This window comes from Xenopus tropicalis, chromosome 3, assembly GCF_000004195.4.
Source record: "Xenopus tropicalis strain Nigerian chromosome 3, UCB_Xtro_10.0, whole genome shotgun sequence".
Taxonomy (NCBI): domain Eukaryota; kingdom Metazoa; phylum Chordata; class Amphibia; order Anura; family Pipidae; genus Xenopus; species Xenopus tropicalis.
This window is the reverse complement of record NC_030679.2, coordinates 48370387-48387824: the sequence shown is the minus strand read 5'-3', so window position 1 is coordinate 48387824 and position 17438 is coordinate 48370387. Positions and strand designations below refer to the sequence as shown.

General features: G+C 38.2%; 2 protein-coding genes across 2 annotated transcripts in view; one reads left to right on the top strand and one right to left on the bottom strand.

Moving 5' to 3' along the window:
• Nucleotides 1-2075, bottom strand: part of scyl2 (SCY1 like pseudokinase 2) — a 29458-nt gene extending 27383 nt beyond the window's left edge. The window contains exon 1 of the mRNA XM_002936831.5: nt 1951-2075. The gene's annotated coding sequence lies outside the window, so the exon portion shown is untranslated. The remainder of the gene's footprint in view (nt 1-1950) is intronic.
• A 97-nt stretch (nt 2076-2172) lies between these two features.
• Nucleotides 2173-15573, top strand: depdc4 (DEP domain containing 4). The gene is made up of 9 exons (XM_002936847.5): nt 2173-2550; nt 3568-3946; nt 4736-4884; nt 5640-5820; nt 6512-6738; nt 7810-7952; nt 9498-9623; nt 12026-12104; nt 13153-15573. The coding sequence occupies exons 1-9, from the start codon at nt 2481-2483 to the stop codon at nt 13323-13325; spliced, it is 1527 nt and encodes a 508-aa protein (XP_002936893.3). The 5' UTR covers nt 2173-2480; the 3' UTR covers nt 13326-15573.
• Nucleotides 15574-17438: the final 1865 nt, after the last annotated feature.

The window sequence follows — 17438 nt, the reverse complement described above, 5'->3', positions numbered from 1 at the left end:
AATACATTAATACAAACAGGGGGTATTAAGATAATAATAGATAAAAACAAAGTAAAACAATAAATACAAGATACAGTTGCAGACACAAGAGGATGGTGGAAATAAAACAATGTTTAAAAAAAAATAACAAAAAAAAAACAGATGACCTTTTTCTTACCACTTTGTTCAAAGACTGCTGGACATTACATCTAAAATGACATGTACTCAGTTGGAACAATAACTGCTGAGTGCTAAACTGTCTCCAAAAGTAATAGCATAAGAACTATTTGTATGGATGTGGGGTTTCTATGGGTGATTGGAGGCAAACAAATCTAGCATCCTCATATGCAACGCCAGTGGTTGGCTAAAGTGATATAAAGGATTCTGAAATGACAAATAGCATTTTCCCACCTTGCTCTCTGACAGAAATGACTAAATTAGGTAGATGCCAGGAGAACGCTGCCTGGCTGAATACATAATACGGATTGTAAAGTTTGTCAGAGAAGGAATAACGTTCTGGGGCTTTAGGCTAGGGCTTCTTCACAATTCACTGCTTCCTACTTTGTGACAACCGTTTGGGTAAGAGCCTTTTCTGTTTGAGCACCATAATGAGTGAGGTCTCTACAGAATAGGTTTACTGAGATGGGAGTGGAAGAACTTTACTGGCCTACACAAAGCCCTTACCTTTCAACTAAAAATCTGTGGGTTACAATGTGGGTGACACTGACTACAAGCCAGGCCTGATCCCCCAACAACAGTGCCCAACCTCTCTAATGCTCTTGAGGCTGAATAAAAACAAATCCCACCAACAATGTTCCACTGGAAAGTCTTCACAGAGGGGTAGAGCCTGTACTATTAGCAAAGTAAGGGTCAATTTAATATCAATACCCTAGGTTTGGGAATGAGAAACTGGACAGGTCGTATTGAATACTTTTTTTGTGGCCATATAGTATGTAAATGTATATGTAGTTAATGTACCTGCACCTGAAAGTTGTTTTGCTTTAGCTCTTTCTACTTGTTGGGTCTACTTTTAAAACAATGAAGCAGATTTCATCCAGGACTGTTACAGGGTATCTAAATACTACTGCGAGATGTTGTTGCTGGACAACAAATCCCATAATAACGTAAGGTTTAGGCATGTAGTACAGTAACATCAGGGTTATTCTTAAAGTAGTATTGCACAATAAAACTATTCTACCAACTTTCCACATCCAGCAGATGCCTTAAATGCAAAAGAATCATCTAATGAGATTCCCACCAGATCTGTGTAAATCTGCCTCCATGTTCTTGCAAATGGAGTTGAAAACAATAAAGACATTTAACTACAATGTAATATAATGAAGCAAAAAAGACAACATTTGTGTATGTAAAATAACAGCAAGATGAGTAACATAGTGCTGATAATGGGCATGTTCATTTGAGTAATTATGTTTTTCTGTAACTCCTATAGAAAATTTTGGGGCAGTGGGAGAGCGTTATGGTTGGGTTTAATCAGCTGGCTTCTGTTACATTGTTCCCTGAGTCAGAACCAGCAGTGCAGAGAATATATACAGATACAGCTTTCAATAGCAATTACATTTACAAATAGCTTTACAACCACTGAAAATTTCCCTTTAGAATGGAAAGTAGTTTAAGTCCCCCTTTAAACTACAACTCCCACTTCCCTCAAAACCGAATAAGCAAAGCCCCTAACATCCGGAAAGGCAAAGCACAAACTATGAGAGACTTTTACAGCACTGAGCTGCAGGGTAATAGACGCCAAAATAAATCCACGGACCCCTAGTGGGTGTTACACTTCAAACCCCAGGACTGTCCTACATGCCTGCCGAAGGATTCCCATAGAACACCTGGAGGAACGCAGGTTGCCCATCCCTTTCATAGACTCCAATTCCATATAGGTGTTTGGCGTTAACTCATTCAGCAATGCCCCACCGAATCCCTCCCAAACTAGTCGGATAAAGCAGCTCCTACCTCTCCCGGGCAGACAGGAGTGAGTGAGCCAGGTGTATGACAGGTAGGGATGGCTCTCCTCCTGTCAGGCCTCTCCACTTGTTTCCCAGCTTGGCACACTCCGCATCACCCAGCAGCTGACACTACGTCACTTCCGGGATGGCACAATAAACCTGACTGTGCATGTCCTGTGTGGGACACCGTATAGGTGTTTATTAACCTTAGTATAGCATAAAGTTGTCATTCCCTATTGTACTGTATCCCATGAAAACACTTTACTATACTTTAGCCGCGGTTAGGAATAGTGGGTCTTTCCCTGCATTCTTTAGAATGTATTTCAAACATTACTTCACCCGCGTCCTTCTTCATATTTAGCGTTTTTGTTTACTACGAATAACTACTTATGGGTACTGTATTTTAGGCAATTTTTAGCTTGATATATTTAGCTAAATATTTGTGCCCGGTTTAATCATGGCGACTTCCGCTCTTAGCTCCTATGTGACGTCTTAAAGCAATGCGTTCTGGGAGTTGAGGGATGTGACTAGTCGGGTATGGCGGCAGAATTAACTTCAAGGTTTCGCCGGATCCGCAGTATGGGAGAACTGAGAGCTCGCAGGAGAGGTAATGTCGCGGTCGTATGTGTTGGGAGATATATGCTAGGTATTTGGAGCGTTCTGAGGATCATATGTCAGGTGCTTCTAGGTTTGTTTTGCCTTTAATCGATTTTAGTCAATTGTCTTGTATGGCAGATCATAAAGTTCTAATAAAATTGGGCCATACAGAGCGCGGCTCCAGTTAAACTCTTCTAAAACCAGACTGCGCATGTCTTTGTTAAACCCCCTAGTTATCAGAGATGAGCAAAATATTAGCCATAATATTCCCTGGTGGTGAGCCATATACAGCTGCTGTCTGGAACTCACAGATCCCCACTGTGCTGTCAAACCTTATGTCGCACAGTCATGGGAGACATATATATAAGTGTTGGTGATAGGGTTGCCACCTTGCTGGTATTTTAACAGCCTGGCCAGTACAAATGATGCTTGATGCCATTGTCAGTAATAGGGAAAAAAGGCAAAAATATAGGAAAGCTGGTAATTTTTTTTTTTTCAGAAAAGGTGGCAACTCTAGTTGGTAACCAGTGTAGTTGTAGAGATCCTGTCAGTCAAGATAGATCATACTAGTGGAATCAATAGAGCATGTTGATTGGTATCATATCACAAAATTGTCATCACTTATTTTAACAGCCCTGTCCAGGTGTCACATATTTAATGGAAGAATCTCTCAGTTTAAGCAGCTGTTATGCTGTGAGCAAAGGAAATCACCCAATTTTCAGCTCTGTGCCTGGACAGTAGCCAGTTTGGTGTGGAAGGGGCCTGGAAACTAAAATCTATATATTTAGCTCACTGGTATGGAAGGTGTGTGGCTAACCAGAATTTACAACTCCTCTTAGGTGGTAAGGGTTGAGAGGTGACATGTATGTATCTCAATTTTGTGCTAATTTGGTCATGGAGAGAAGTTACACAAAAGCATAGGAAATGGATTTATTAAGGGGTGCCTAAAGTATTGGTATCCCCATTTTGTAAATTGCTATTATAGAAATGGCAAAATACTTATATATGTAGGTTTTTTTCTTTTCAGGCTATGTGGGACCATTCCAAGCCACTCAGTTATGGAACAGCATTATTCATGCATTGAAAACTCAAGTGGAAGTCAAGAGCCGACGTCAGCATCTAAGGACATATCATAACTGCTTTACTGGTTCAGATGCAGTGGATGTGGTGCTTTGCCATCTTATGCAGAACATGTTTTTAAGCAGCCTTGACCTTTCCCGGACTAAAGGAATCCAGCTTTGTCAAGCTCTTATGGATCATAAAATATTCGAGCCACTTAGTGTCAAATTGTTTAAAACAGAAACAGAACAAGTGTTTGAAGACAGCAATAATCATTTTTATAGGTTTATAGAATCTAAAGGTCCTGTTGAGTTCTTAGCTGGAGAAAAAGTGAAGAGGCGCTCCAGGTATAGTTTATTTTTTATCTCTTGGTCAGTGGAACATTTCTTTTTAAGCCACTGATTATCTTGCAATTGCATTGACTGCCTCATTGCTAGGGTAAATTAGAACCAGATAGCTCATTAAATTATAAAAACTGGAGAGCTGCTGAACAAATTGGTAAATAATTTAAAAACTATTTAAAATGACGACCAGCTGCAAATCACCTCCAATTATCAATGTAAAGGCAAACTACACCTTTAGATATACCAGAACCAAATTGTACTACATATTTTGTAGCAGAAAAACATTCATATTAAGAATTTGTTAAACTCAGAAAATGAGACTTCGGAATGGCAAAAACCCACATATTTAAAGATTTAATTCCCCCTCCTTAAATATTTAAGCAGGCATCACACATAACAGCTTTGTGATTATATGTATATTCACAAAAGGTATATGCAGTAATTCTTTAGGGTAGTTATTAACCCTATTTAGTGGTTATGGAAAAGAGAGCAATTTAGTAGGAGGAATTACAAAGCATGAAAACTTTCTACTTGGTTAAGTACTGGGGCAGATTAGAGGCACTTATGTGGTTAGTATGTTTTTTGGGTGCCAATTAAAAGGGTGATATTATAATTGTTATTAATCAAAGTGGATTTACATTTTAATTAGAAGCAGTGATCCTAAAGAAAATACATTATTCGTGCTCTCATTTAATCTATGCTTAATTTCTCTTCACACATTACTGAAACATGCATGTGCATACTTAAATGCATACTTAAATTCACTAATCTATTTGTCCTATATTGACATAGATCTGGATATGCATCAACAATAAGCAACCCAACGGCTCTGGACACTGAGAATAAAAAGCTACACCAGCTACTTAACTGCATCTGTGAACATCCCAATGCCCACATGAATCCGTCACTTAATAAACCAGGCCACGGCATTTCACAGAAAGGTAACATGAGGCAGCAGATTGTAGATAATGTCCTATATTACAGTTGTACATAAGCAATCTATTTTAAAACAAGTTCTGAACATACAGTACCCCTTTTAAAAGCATGTCAATAGGCATGGCATACTAATCAGACAGTAAGAGACACTAATGTATAAAAACATTTTGTCTTTACCTGTCCAACCTTTATACCATGTGGTATGTGGTGTAGGCATATGGAAATATATATAATCACAATCCGCACTCTGAACTTCAATTCAGCCACCATTTGTTGTTGCCTGGGTGCAGCTTAGGGAATTTTTTACATCTTCCAAAAATTGTTATAAGCGCACTCCAAGGGCTTTTCATAAAAATTCAGTCTTTATTGTAACATTGGCCCTTGGAGTGCGCTTATAACAATTTTTGGAAGGTGTAAAAAATTCCCTAAGCTGCACCCAGGCAACAACAAATGGTGGCTGAATTGAAGTTCAGAGTATATATAATATATATATAATATATTGGATCAGTTCCTAAATATTCCACCAAATGAAATGCATTGGAACACCAAATTACCAAAAGGAATTTATTGCAGCACTGTCTGCCAGATTCCTCAAGGCATATCATGTTATTTCTTTTGTACAGATGCAGTACAGTTGGACTATATTGGTATTCATAGCTAATATCAGTATGTTTAGTGTATTTTAGAATTGTGTTCTCTGCTGTATTTTAAGGTGTTACTTTTTCACATACATTAATTGCCTTGTTTGCTTTATCTGAAGATACAGAAAACATATGGAAACAGCAGATTATTTTGCGACTTCTTCAGTTAATAGAGATTCCTATGCTGGAAGACATTTTTGAGTCACCAGTTCAAACTGAGCAGAAGAAACACTTTAGTGATCTTATAGTTTCCAATACATTTCTGGACAGAGAGATTCTGCAGACACTTAATTTGCCTAAGTAAGTCCATTTTTAAAGACTTCTGTCTGTTTGCTGTCCAAATATTGTAACAAACAATGTTAGCTGGCCACACACATACAGATTATTTTAGCAGTATTGGACAGTTTCATCCATATTTATCCTAAATATCTGCCTGTGAGTGGCCAAAAACTCAAATTGCATTCCATCAGAATCTGTGCAGTATATAGCTGATAGCACTGTACATAGCACTGTACATTGCATTACCTTGTCTAAAGGTTGCATGAGGCTCTGTAAGCAGTTACCCCCTCAGTAATTCAGTTGCTCAGCCAGCTACAAAATCTATAATGCTGTTGGACAGCTTCACTCTCCACTAGTTTGGCTGCCATCTTTAATGCACAGGTAACACATTGTTTGTGTTTGGGTTGTGTTAATGAGGTAAATTAAATTAATCATCATTCATTTATAAAGCAGCTGCACTTTGAGATTCAGGCCAATAACATGTTGTGGATTCAATATTTGAAGATTTGGTATATCCAAACCAGTGCAGTTTCCCACAGTTACCCAAGACAAGTTGTGGCAGTCAGAAACTTTTTATGCAATAAGCCTAAGCTATGCCAGAAAGGACTTTCCATGCCTATGCTTGTTATTTTTTTTGTCTGTAATCTTCTTTTTGTGATCTAACCTATTGTGTATCCAGATTCTAATTTAACAATAAATATTTTCCTTTTAGACTGGACAGATGGCTTATCACTGCTGTTGAATGCTTGGAGTATTTTCCAGATCAACAGATAGTGATGCTAGCTCAGCAGCTGCCCCATACCAGTAACCTTAATGAAGATTTGGACCTGTGTAAGAAAATGCTATTTGACCTGATTGCAAAATACTACACACAAGAGAGAGAGGCTTTTCTGAACAGTCTTCATCTGAATTGTCTCATGGGAATTATTGAACTTTTGGGTAAGCATGTTATAATCTTTTTTTTTTTTTTTTTTGTATATATATTTTGCAGGCGTTAGTACTTACCCAAACAAGTGGCATGAAGACAGCTAAAATAATTTTTCAATGGAAATGTGTATGGCTTGTATCTAGGCGACAAAATCTGTGATGGCCAAAATGGCTGAAATCTTCCCATGTGCATTGCTATTGTGTTAGAGGGAAACATCACCCCTCTGACACATGCATCCTAAAAATCTCAACCTGTTGTTTTGATAAATAATAAACTATAGATGTCATTCTGCTTAAAAACTAGCAGGTTATAAAGACTTCAGCAAACTTTCTGTGGCTGACAGCCTTCTGATTATGTGAGTACTATGTCCCCCTCCCATGGAAATTTGGGAACGTTTCCATCTTCTCCATAGGTTGTTGATACTACAGTTTGTGTAGTGCTCATGTAATCTAGAGACTGCTTGTGCCAACAAATGTATAGCTTTCTGAGCATCAGCTTTGCTTTCTATACTGGACCAACCTTTTTTTTATTTTTTCCATTCAACATTGTTATGAGGTCTCTGGGGCTTCCAGCTGGCTAAATATCAGATTAAACTTTAGCATCCTGCCTGCTGTTACACCAAGTTATGCAGACAATTACTGCCATATATTTAACCCATGTATTTTCTAAATAATAGAAAAAATTGTATAACAGGGCTGTATGTAATACTGTCACATGATATATGTTATATTTTGTTTCCAAAACATATTTATATTCTGATTGAGGCTCTTCAGCTTCAGTATTTGAAAAATACATATATTCATGCTGCCTTATTTTTTCTTTCACATCTTCAATTTCTTTCATATTCTCCCATACTCATGGCTATGCTACACTGTTCTGTAGTCAAAGATGCTTGATTAATCTTGTCTTTGACAGAACAGGTTATTTTAATTTACAGAAACTAAATGAAATGGATTCACTTATTTCACAAAGAATTATGGCACTAAACAATATAATCTTAGCAATTAGAGGGTAGACTTAGGCTGCAATCATTTGTTCTCTATATAAAATTCTTACAAGTATTTAATGGCTTGCCATTGCAGAGTGTGGGAAACAAACCCAAGCCTTGGAAGCTGTCCAGCTGTACTTAAGATTGTTAGTTCCAAAAGCAAAGGAAGAGCTTCGCAGACTGCTGACATTCATGGCAGTGGCATCTGAAATTGATAGCTACAAGGTGCACAAGCAGGTATAAATTGGAAGGCTTACTAATGTGAAATCATCCCTTGGTTCTTAGTATCAATTTCAATTTACTTTTCTAGAAATGTTCAGTGACAAATAAATAGTGTGCAGATGAAAGCACAAGAACAGAAACCAACCCTCCAAAAATATTGTACTTAACATCCATCATTAGTATTATTTATTATCTGAAGGAGGAGAGTGGAGGGGCTAGGAGTTGAGCAAGAGACTTTGGGGCAGATTTATCAAAACACGAGTTCGAATCCCGAATGGGAAAAATTCGGATTGCTTACGAACAAATCATATTAGTCACGATAATATTGTATTGGCAATCCGAAAGTCACAAAATTTTCGTATTGAACAATTGTAAACAGCGGCAGAGCCTTTCCGAATTTTTCGCACAAGCGTACGAAAAAATCGTGTGGGCATTCGAAAAAGTCTCGCGGGCGCAAAAAAATCAGCGAAAATACGCTCGGAGCATTCGTGTCTTGATAAATCTCCCCCTAAAAGTTGCTTGGCGTTGAGTAGTGCTGGGCGGTATGACCAAAAATTTATATCACGGTATTTTTTTTATTATATCGGTATCACGGTATTTGACGGTATTTTTTTTTCCCCATGCATGATTACGTGACCACCCCAAACACCCCCCCCCCCAACCCCAAACACCCCCCCATCCAACCCCAAACACCCCCCCATCCCCTTCACATAAATAAACCTTACGGGCCAGGCAGCCGCAGGCACCCCCGACAGCTCACAGAGCCTCCTGGCAATTTTTCTTACTATTTCCGGGTTGCGCGCGTGACGTCAGCGTGCGCGTGACGTCAGCGCGCACGTAACGTCAGCGCGCGCAACCCGGAAATAGTAAGAAAAATTGCCAGGAGGCGCCCACACCGGTATGCCGGTAAGTTAAAATTTTTTATCATCTTTTTTAAAAAAACCGGTGTTCGGTATATACCGGTATACCGCCCAGCACTAGCGTTGAGTATCAACATGAAGGGAGAAAGAGAGAGAAACATAAGAGAAAGTTAGTGCCATTTCCAGGTTATAGGGGCAGCCGCATGCAAAGAAACAAGTGAAGAAAGAGGGGTAGTTGACGTTGGGATTTGTTCATGCATGAAGGAACTGAAGAAGCTGCTCGGATGAGTAGTGAAACGTCTTCAATGATTACCAAACAAGTCCATTTGCTTTAAATTTATACTAGATGTGCTGGGAGTTGTGCTTGACAATGCAGTGTTGATCTGTGACTTAGGGAATAATGATTTTTTTAAATAACTCCTTATTAATATTTTATTAGAAATTAAATCTTGTAGATTATGGAGAATGTTTCCTCAGCATTGACAAGTAATAATGACAACTCCCATTCATATGTATTGATCCATATACTATACAAAAATTAAACGTTCTGTACCTATTGAGCTGGGTTCTTATACTAAACTATCTAGCTAAACCAGTGGAATATTAATTTAACACAAATAGTAATAAAAATATTTGTACATTTTAATCAGTTCAAGACTTTTTTTTTTAAATACATTAACAGTCTTTTGTTTCTTTCCAGTTTGATAATAAAATGGTATTTGTCAGGACATTTACCAAAGTCCTCATTAGAAGCACAACAATACCAAAACAGCAGTGTGAGGACTTTACAGTGTTTCTATTGGAAAATTATACAGAGATCTTTAAGGTAAATATGAAATCTAAATTATAGATATATTTTGTCATTAATGAGATATTCTTGAAACAACGGTGCTCCAATGTTTGCCAAAGTGTGTTTCAACAGATGTGCCTTGCAGTAACTAAAGTTATTAATGCAAACATGACAGTTAATTTTAGAACTATTTTTTGCAAGTTGTTTTATTTATTTTGGTGCTTATTTAGGACAACTGCATCTGTTATAATTGTTTTGAATTTTTTGGTACCATTACAAATGACTACATTAGTGAAAAGTTTATATATAATAGTATTTATTACCAATTTATAAATGTATTACCAAATGCAATTATGGCCAATTTTTTTGGAGCAAGGCATTACCACTGTCTGTTGCTCTTTACCAAACAGACTACATCTGGTAGCATCTCTGGAGGCACAGTTCTTTATTGCTAAAGGGCTGTGGTGAGCTTGTGCTGGAACAGAATCCCAAAACATGTGTAGCATTTCTAGCCTAATTTATTGTTGCGCTTTAGTTCTCCTTTAATTAAAATCCTAAAATCAAATAGTTTGATAATGCATATTGATATCATTTATGGAATTATATGTTCCATAAACTCTTTTTTTTAAATGCTGTATATAAAATGAGACCCCTCCTGGGCCAATTATAATTCATAAAAGACACTAGTTACAAATACCTGTTACAAATACCTGTACAATATTTTATCTGGAATTCTTGGGACCTGGGGTTTTCTCGAAGTGATCTATGTCAGTGCTGTCCAACTTCTGTGCTACCGAGGGACGGAATTTTTCCGACCTACGCGGTGGAGGGCCGATAATGGAAGCCAGTTTTGACCACTCCCCTTTTTGAAACTGCACCCACTTGAAACCACGCCCGTGTTATCACATGGCCATACCCATATTAATGGTTGTAGTACAGCAAAAACCTGCCATACTCTGCCTTCCCTACCCTGCCTGTGTGTGCCATATTCTGCCTTCCCTACCCAGCCTGCGTGTTCTATACTTTGACTGTGTGTGCCATACTTGGATGGTTTGTGCCATACTTGGCTGGTTTGTGCCATACTTGGCCTGTGTGTGCCATACTCTGCCTGCCCTACCCTGCCTGTGTGTACCATACTCTGCCTGCCCTACCCTGCCTGTGTGTGCCATACTCAGCCTGCCCTACCCTGCCTGTGTGTGCCATACTCTGCTTGCCATATGCTGCCTGTGTGTGCCATACTCTGCTTGCCCTATGCTGTATGGCACACACAGGCAGCATACAGTGACACAATGCTGGCACTGCTCCTACAGTCTGCACAATAACTATATATTAAAAAACTTTTTTATTGCAGTACCACCTCAGTATATGTTCTTTTTGTAGTGTGCAGGGATTATTTGTGGGTTTCTATTGCTCCTACAGTCTGAGGTGTGAACAGGGGAACAATGTTGGTGATTACAGTCTAAGCCTGAGGTGTGAACACTGCAGGGGGTAAACAATGCAGAGATTAAAAGGTGTGAACAACATGTTTAAACAATACAGAGGGATTACAGCCTGAATCTGAGGTGATAACCATGCAGGGGGCCAGTTAATCACAGTACTGATACCATTTAAAGCTTACACAAGAGTAAGCCATCAAAGCAGCCAGACAGGTGGGGGGCCACACAGAGGGGGGTCGCGGGCCGCCAGTTGGACAGCACTGATCTATGTAATTGGGTCACCACACCTTAAATTTGCTAAAAATCATTTAAACATTAAAGATACCCAGGAGAATTGTTTTGCAACCAATATCAATTCAGTTTCAGATATTTGAACTAATGGCCCACAACATGAAAAATCCAGCACCCATCTTTCAGTTCATGCAGTAACACTGCCTGTTCAATAGTCAAGACTGAAAAATAGTGCACTATCAGCATTCTCAACTGGCATAATTCCAGCAGAGAACATATACATGATTAGAATATTGTGCTTTTCCTTAAAGCTGATAATCAAGCTGGAGGGTTGAAATGGGTGAATTGAGAGTAATCAAAACAACAATTAGGGAAATCGATCCACAAAAAAAGAAAGACATAATGATCCATTCATGTATATATGCACTTCTACTGATGTGAAATAAATAAATGTAACATTTTATACGCAGGGTGTGAGTGCTATATGGGATCTTTCTTGACCACTGGGTCCCCTTATCTTGTGTAAAGAAGGTTCAGTACCGTTATAGGCTACAGAATTTTAACTAATCTTAAATATTTTTTTCTGATATTCATTAGATATCCTCTTTAAGCCAGTCCACAATACTTTTTTTTTTGAATATTATAATAGCCTCATGCTTGAAATGCAATACTGGCTCTTTTCCTTTTATCTTTATTTTTAAATAGTGAAATACACAGTAATCCCTTTTAACAGTTATTTTATGTTCTTTGTTTGAAATTATTAAAATACAGACACCAATTGTTTTGTTGGACCTTGTTAGTACCAAACTAAGAAGCTTGCAAAATGGGATGGATCCAGACACCATTTCAGGTATGCATGTCTTTGCTTGTTCAAAATTAGTAATATAAAATATACATTTTCATAGAGTTTTATTTGCCATACTAAAGTGGGCAGGGGCATACAGGGAGTGTTTTTTGGTCTGTGAGGCTTGTTAGACTTACACACTGGAATGCAGCTTACATAGTAGATATCTATGTCTTGGAAGGTGCACTGTACATAAGATTAGCTACCTGGCTGTTAGTGTAAAAAAAAAAAAGTAAAGGATAGCGCACATCACATCTTTGAAAATAAAGTCAAAGGTTCTTATATTATGCCAATGTTTTGGTGACCTTTATCAAGGGAAAAAATACAGAAAAGTGAATATTCATGAAATAAAATCTTTGTAAATTGCTGTGAAAAATATGTTGACACTATGGGAAAATTCACCCATTTTTTATTTATGCGTCTGTAATTTTCCAAAGTGTATTTATCAAATGATAAATTCTTCACTTTCACCCATTGATAAATACACTTCTAAAAATCCCACAGGAATGATTATAAAGTGGGAATTTTTTTTTTTGTGGTAAGTTATAATCTCACATTTTATCATCTGCTATTTCATTTAGTACTGACACATGTATGCAGCACTTTACAGAGATTACATATTGTTCACTGCTCTAGTGGATTTACAGTCTAATGTCCCTATGACATTCCCATACAATAGGGTAAATTTTATTTTTAAATGTGGGAGGGATCCAGAGGAAACCCATGCAGATACAGGGAGAGCATATCAATTCTTTGCAGATGGCTTTCAAGCTGAAATTGAACTCCGGACTGCTAGGAAGAAGTGCTGGTCACTGAGCCACCATGCTGCCCATTATGAATATAATATGATGTCAAATTATTGTAAGTTTCCAAGAGTGTAGTGTTGTCTTGTCAGGCCTGTTGCTTGAGTTTCCATCTTTAGTATCTGATCACAATTTAGCTATAGGGTTATTGTCATGCTTATGAACTTTCACCTTACAAAGGCATATACAGTCTTAGTACCTCTGTGACCAACTGTGTCTGGCATTCCAGTGAAATGTTTAATTCATTACAGGTTTTACATTTTGTGACCGTTGGACTCCTGAAGAGTATGACAACCTGCGACATCATTACACAACCTGTGAGCTGCAACAGTTAAAAGAGGAGATTGAAAGAAACTCTGCAATTCCAGAGAAGAAAAAGAAAAAAATTCTAAAAGAATTTGACAAATATCACCCTTTTGATTAACACAAACTGCAGAGTCCTGCTTTGAGCTGTTTATATTCCTGAAGCAAGGATTCCACATTTACAGCCTTCAAGAAGTTATGATTTACCACACCAAGCATCCCTGGAAAGTCCATGACTATTGGAGATGTAGTTTACAGAAAGACAAAGGGGAGACATTGTGACCCATGGCAACAGTAGTGGGGGTATTTTTCTGCAAAATGTCATTGGGATGATTTTGTTTCTTAAAAAGCTAATATTTTTTTTGCACTACAAAAGAACTTGTTCCAAACTGCCTTTTTAGAGAAATGATTGTACTTCTAATGAACATACCTGAATTTATTTGAAAAATAATGCAATACACTAAAATAAGACTTTAAGGCTGCATACACTGGACAGGAATTCATAACTGGACTTATTACTTGAAATATAGAATCTATTGTAAGTGATACAGTGCTTAAAAATCACACTGTCTAAATTAAGAATGTAGCATAATTGAATGGTAATAATATGTTGCCCATGGCAACTGGCACATTTATTGCTCATAATCCTTTGAAAACCATTTACTGAAAAATAATACATTGTAGCTCTTGGCTACAATATGGCTTACAATACAATACATTATTGTATGGTGATATGAAATGAACTTTACACCAGTGGAAAATGGTGTTGGATTAGCTGCGCATTGTTTACTGATTTATAGTTTGTTGCCTTAGTTGCTACTGATTAATCACCTGGCACAGATTAATTAGTATAATAGAGTGCAAATGTCAATTAACACTGTTAGGAGGCCAAATTACACTAATTTAATTAGATGCCGCTTCTGCACATTTATTTAGGACTCTTACACACCGGTTTTTGAATGTGTGTCTGTGGAAGTACATGCTAAACAGATCTAGGACTCTTACACATGAGTGTTTGTAACATTGTTCCCATGTGGTAGAGCACACAAAAATCCACTGCACTGGAGCACTGTTACAAACATATGTAAGAGCCCATGTAGCTTGCGTTTGCGGCTGTTTACTATGGACCTAAATGCATGAGCTAACTGATTGCATTTCTTTATTATTAGAATGCAAAAGCACATGTGTACAAACAGAATAAAATTGAATAAATTAATTTATCCACTTAGGTGCACTGAAACATGCACCGTAGAGTCCTTACACATGGGTGTCTATTGTGTTCCTGTGTGGTGTATTTATTTTTTTTTTTTGTGTGTATATCACTGCGTTAACCATTCATTTTAATTGTCCCTGTGCCCACAGTGCCACACTGCAGGTGAGGGACGACATGCAGTGTCAGACCTGTGTTCAGTGGTTTAGCTTGGTGCATAGAAAAGAATGGGCTTTGTGGGATATGACTCAATTGCACATGCACAAAAAAAAGCCAGTGTGTAATGGCCCTTACAGGAATTTTGTTTACAGATTATTGGCAATTTTTAGGTATTGCATGCAAGTTGATTTGTAGAAAGTTGTGCATATATCAAAAGTAACAGCAGGGCCAAATGACCCTAATTTATTCTAGATAGCTTTTATCTTAAATTTGCTGGAGGGTTGCAGGGTGAGAGTTCCTGCTTTAAAATATCAAGTGGGCTGCAGCTGAAATTAAGGATAATGTTCAGTTAATCTTATAATGCATAAGGCTGATGCCACACCATGCGTATGGTGTATATTTTGGACAAGCCAAAAATGCCACATGCCATATGCTCCTACCTGTGCCTGTACCTGAATGAATGGAATACGCTCTGGTGCAGGCACATGTAGCCGAAATCTGCAAAGTCTTGTGTTTATATGCGGATATCGGCTACATGTGCCTGCAGCCAAGTGTATTCCATTCCTTCAGGTGCAGACACCGGTAGGAGGAGCGTATGACGCGTATTTACGGCAAGCATTTCTCGGCTTGCCGAAAATATACGCCATACATATGGTGTGTCATCAGTCTAAGGGCCCTTAGACAGGAGTTAGTTACATAAACATAGAAAAAAAAAGCAGTGTGTCATGGCCTTTACAGTAATTTTGTTTACAGATTAATTGTAATTATAGAGATTACGTGTAAGCACATATTAATTTGTAGAATGTTGTGCATATATCAAAAGTAACATTGATTGCAGGATCAAATGACCCCAATTTATTTTCATTGGCTTTTATCTTAAATTACAGCTTTTAGGGATTATGTGCAAGCAAAGTGATTTTTTAACAATTTTCCTTTTTTTAATAACTAAGAAATAAATTGATTTGATTATAGAAATATAAACTACCTGTTTTTCATCATACTTTGTATATGTCCTGGATCCTTTCTAAATTATAGCGTTCTGAGTGGCGCTAGCCTTGTACAGGTAAGGGACCTTTTATCCAGAATGCTTGGGACCTGGGGTTTTCTGAATAATGGATCTTTCTGTAATTTGGATCTCCATAACTTAAGTTTGCTAAAAATCTTGTTTTGCCTCCAGTAAGGATTCATTATACAGGTATGGAATCCGTTATCCGGAAACCTGTTATCCAGAAAGTTCCAAATTAGGGGAGACAAGGTTTCCGTAGACTCCATTTTAGGAGATTGAGGAGAAAAGCAGATGAGCAAGTGTTAAATAGAAAGATGAATGTAAGATCCTCTGCCAGCTTTTTCTTCAGGACCCGCTTTATGTCCTGGTAGCGCTTCTTGCAGTGTTGGACACTCCGCAGAAAGACCGCAATGCTGTTAACATGCTCTGCGATGTCCTACGCCTTGTTTTGTATGTATGTATGTATAACTTTATTTATAAAGCGCTACTTATGTATGCAGCGCTGCACAGTTTTTCACAGCTGTCTGCGTATTTGCCGATGATCTTGTCGAACACCGGCACAATCCTCTCCACCAGAGCCTCATTCTCAAATTCTGAGAATTTGAGGTTTCTGAGCCTGCTCTTCTGCTGTTTCTTGCGGCTCCTCACTTTCCTTTCCACTGGCTTCCTCTGGCTGATATTCCTTATCAATGCCCTCCACATCGGACACATCTGGGCTGCCGATGAAGCCAGGCCTCTCTCTGTCAGTGTCACTGCTGGAGCTGTGTGACAAGGCTTCCTTCAGGGTGCCTCTTCTCAGACTCCTGTGGCCTACCATGGTGTTCCCTCCTTTTTGACACCTTTTTTCCTCTGGCACTGCTGGCTTCCACACTGCTCTCCATCACTTGGGTCGCCTTGTGTTGCTTTGTGAATTGCGCACCAGCACCTTACACGCACCTTCCCTCTACACTCTCACAGCGCAACTGTGCAAAATGGCATTAGTCATATGGTATATGACTCGTTATGCTTGCGTGCAGAATTTCACGCCATAATGCGGCATGCTTCAACTACCGCACGCTGCGTAAATTACCGCACGAAAACGCTCTTCGCGAGTTAAATAACGCAAACAGCATCACGTCTAAATTTTGATGCGTGTCCTTTTCGTGAATTGTGCATTGTCGCAAAAAATAAGAAACGATAAAATTTTTACCGCATGCTATAAATAGAGCTCATTTTAATGCACTTTAGTGAATAAACCCCTATGGGAGATGGCCTTTCTGTTATTTGGAACTTTCTGGATAACGGTTTCCGGATAAAGGATCCCATACCTGTATTTCATGTGCATTTGAGAGAAAGGTGTTTGCAAGTAATGTTCCTCAGTTGGGGAACTGATTAATATTCATTGAGCTTCACCAACAGTGTACATTGTTAGGGTACCTTTACAATGTCACTAATAGATCCAATAAATAGATTTTGTGTAATTCTTAGTTGTACCTGAGCATTGCTAGTGAGGTATGAGTAGTGGAGCAGGATGCATTTATACAGTTAAACATTAGCATGAGAAAGTATTACCTGCACTGGTTTACCTATGTCCAGTGTAAAAATGTACATTTCATTTTGGTAGGCTGTGATACCAATGTAAAAATGCTTGAAAAAATGTTGTTCTATTTAAAATGATTAAAAGAAGCTGCCTGGTTGCTAGGTTAAATTGGACCCTAGCAACCAGACTGCTGCTAAATAATTCAAATAATGACCAACTGCCAGTTTTCTCTGAATAACACACTCTACATCATACTAAATTCATTGAACAACCCCTTTAAGGAAAGAGCTGGATGCATTAGACCACAGACTTAGGGCCAGATTCATTAAAGTAGGAATTA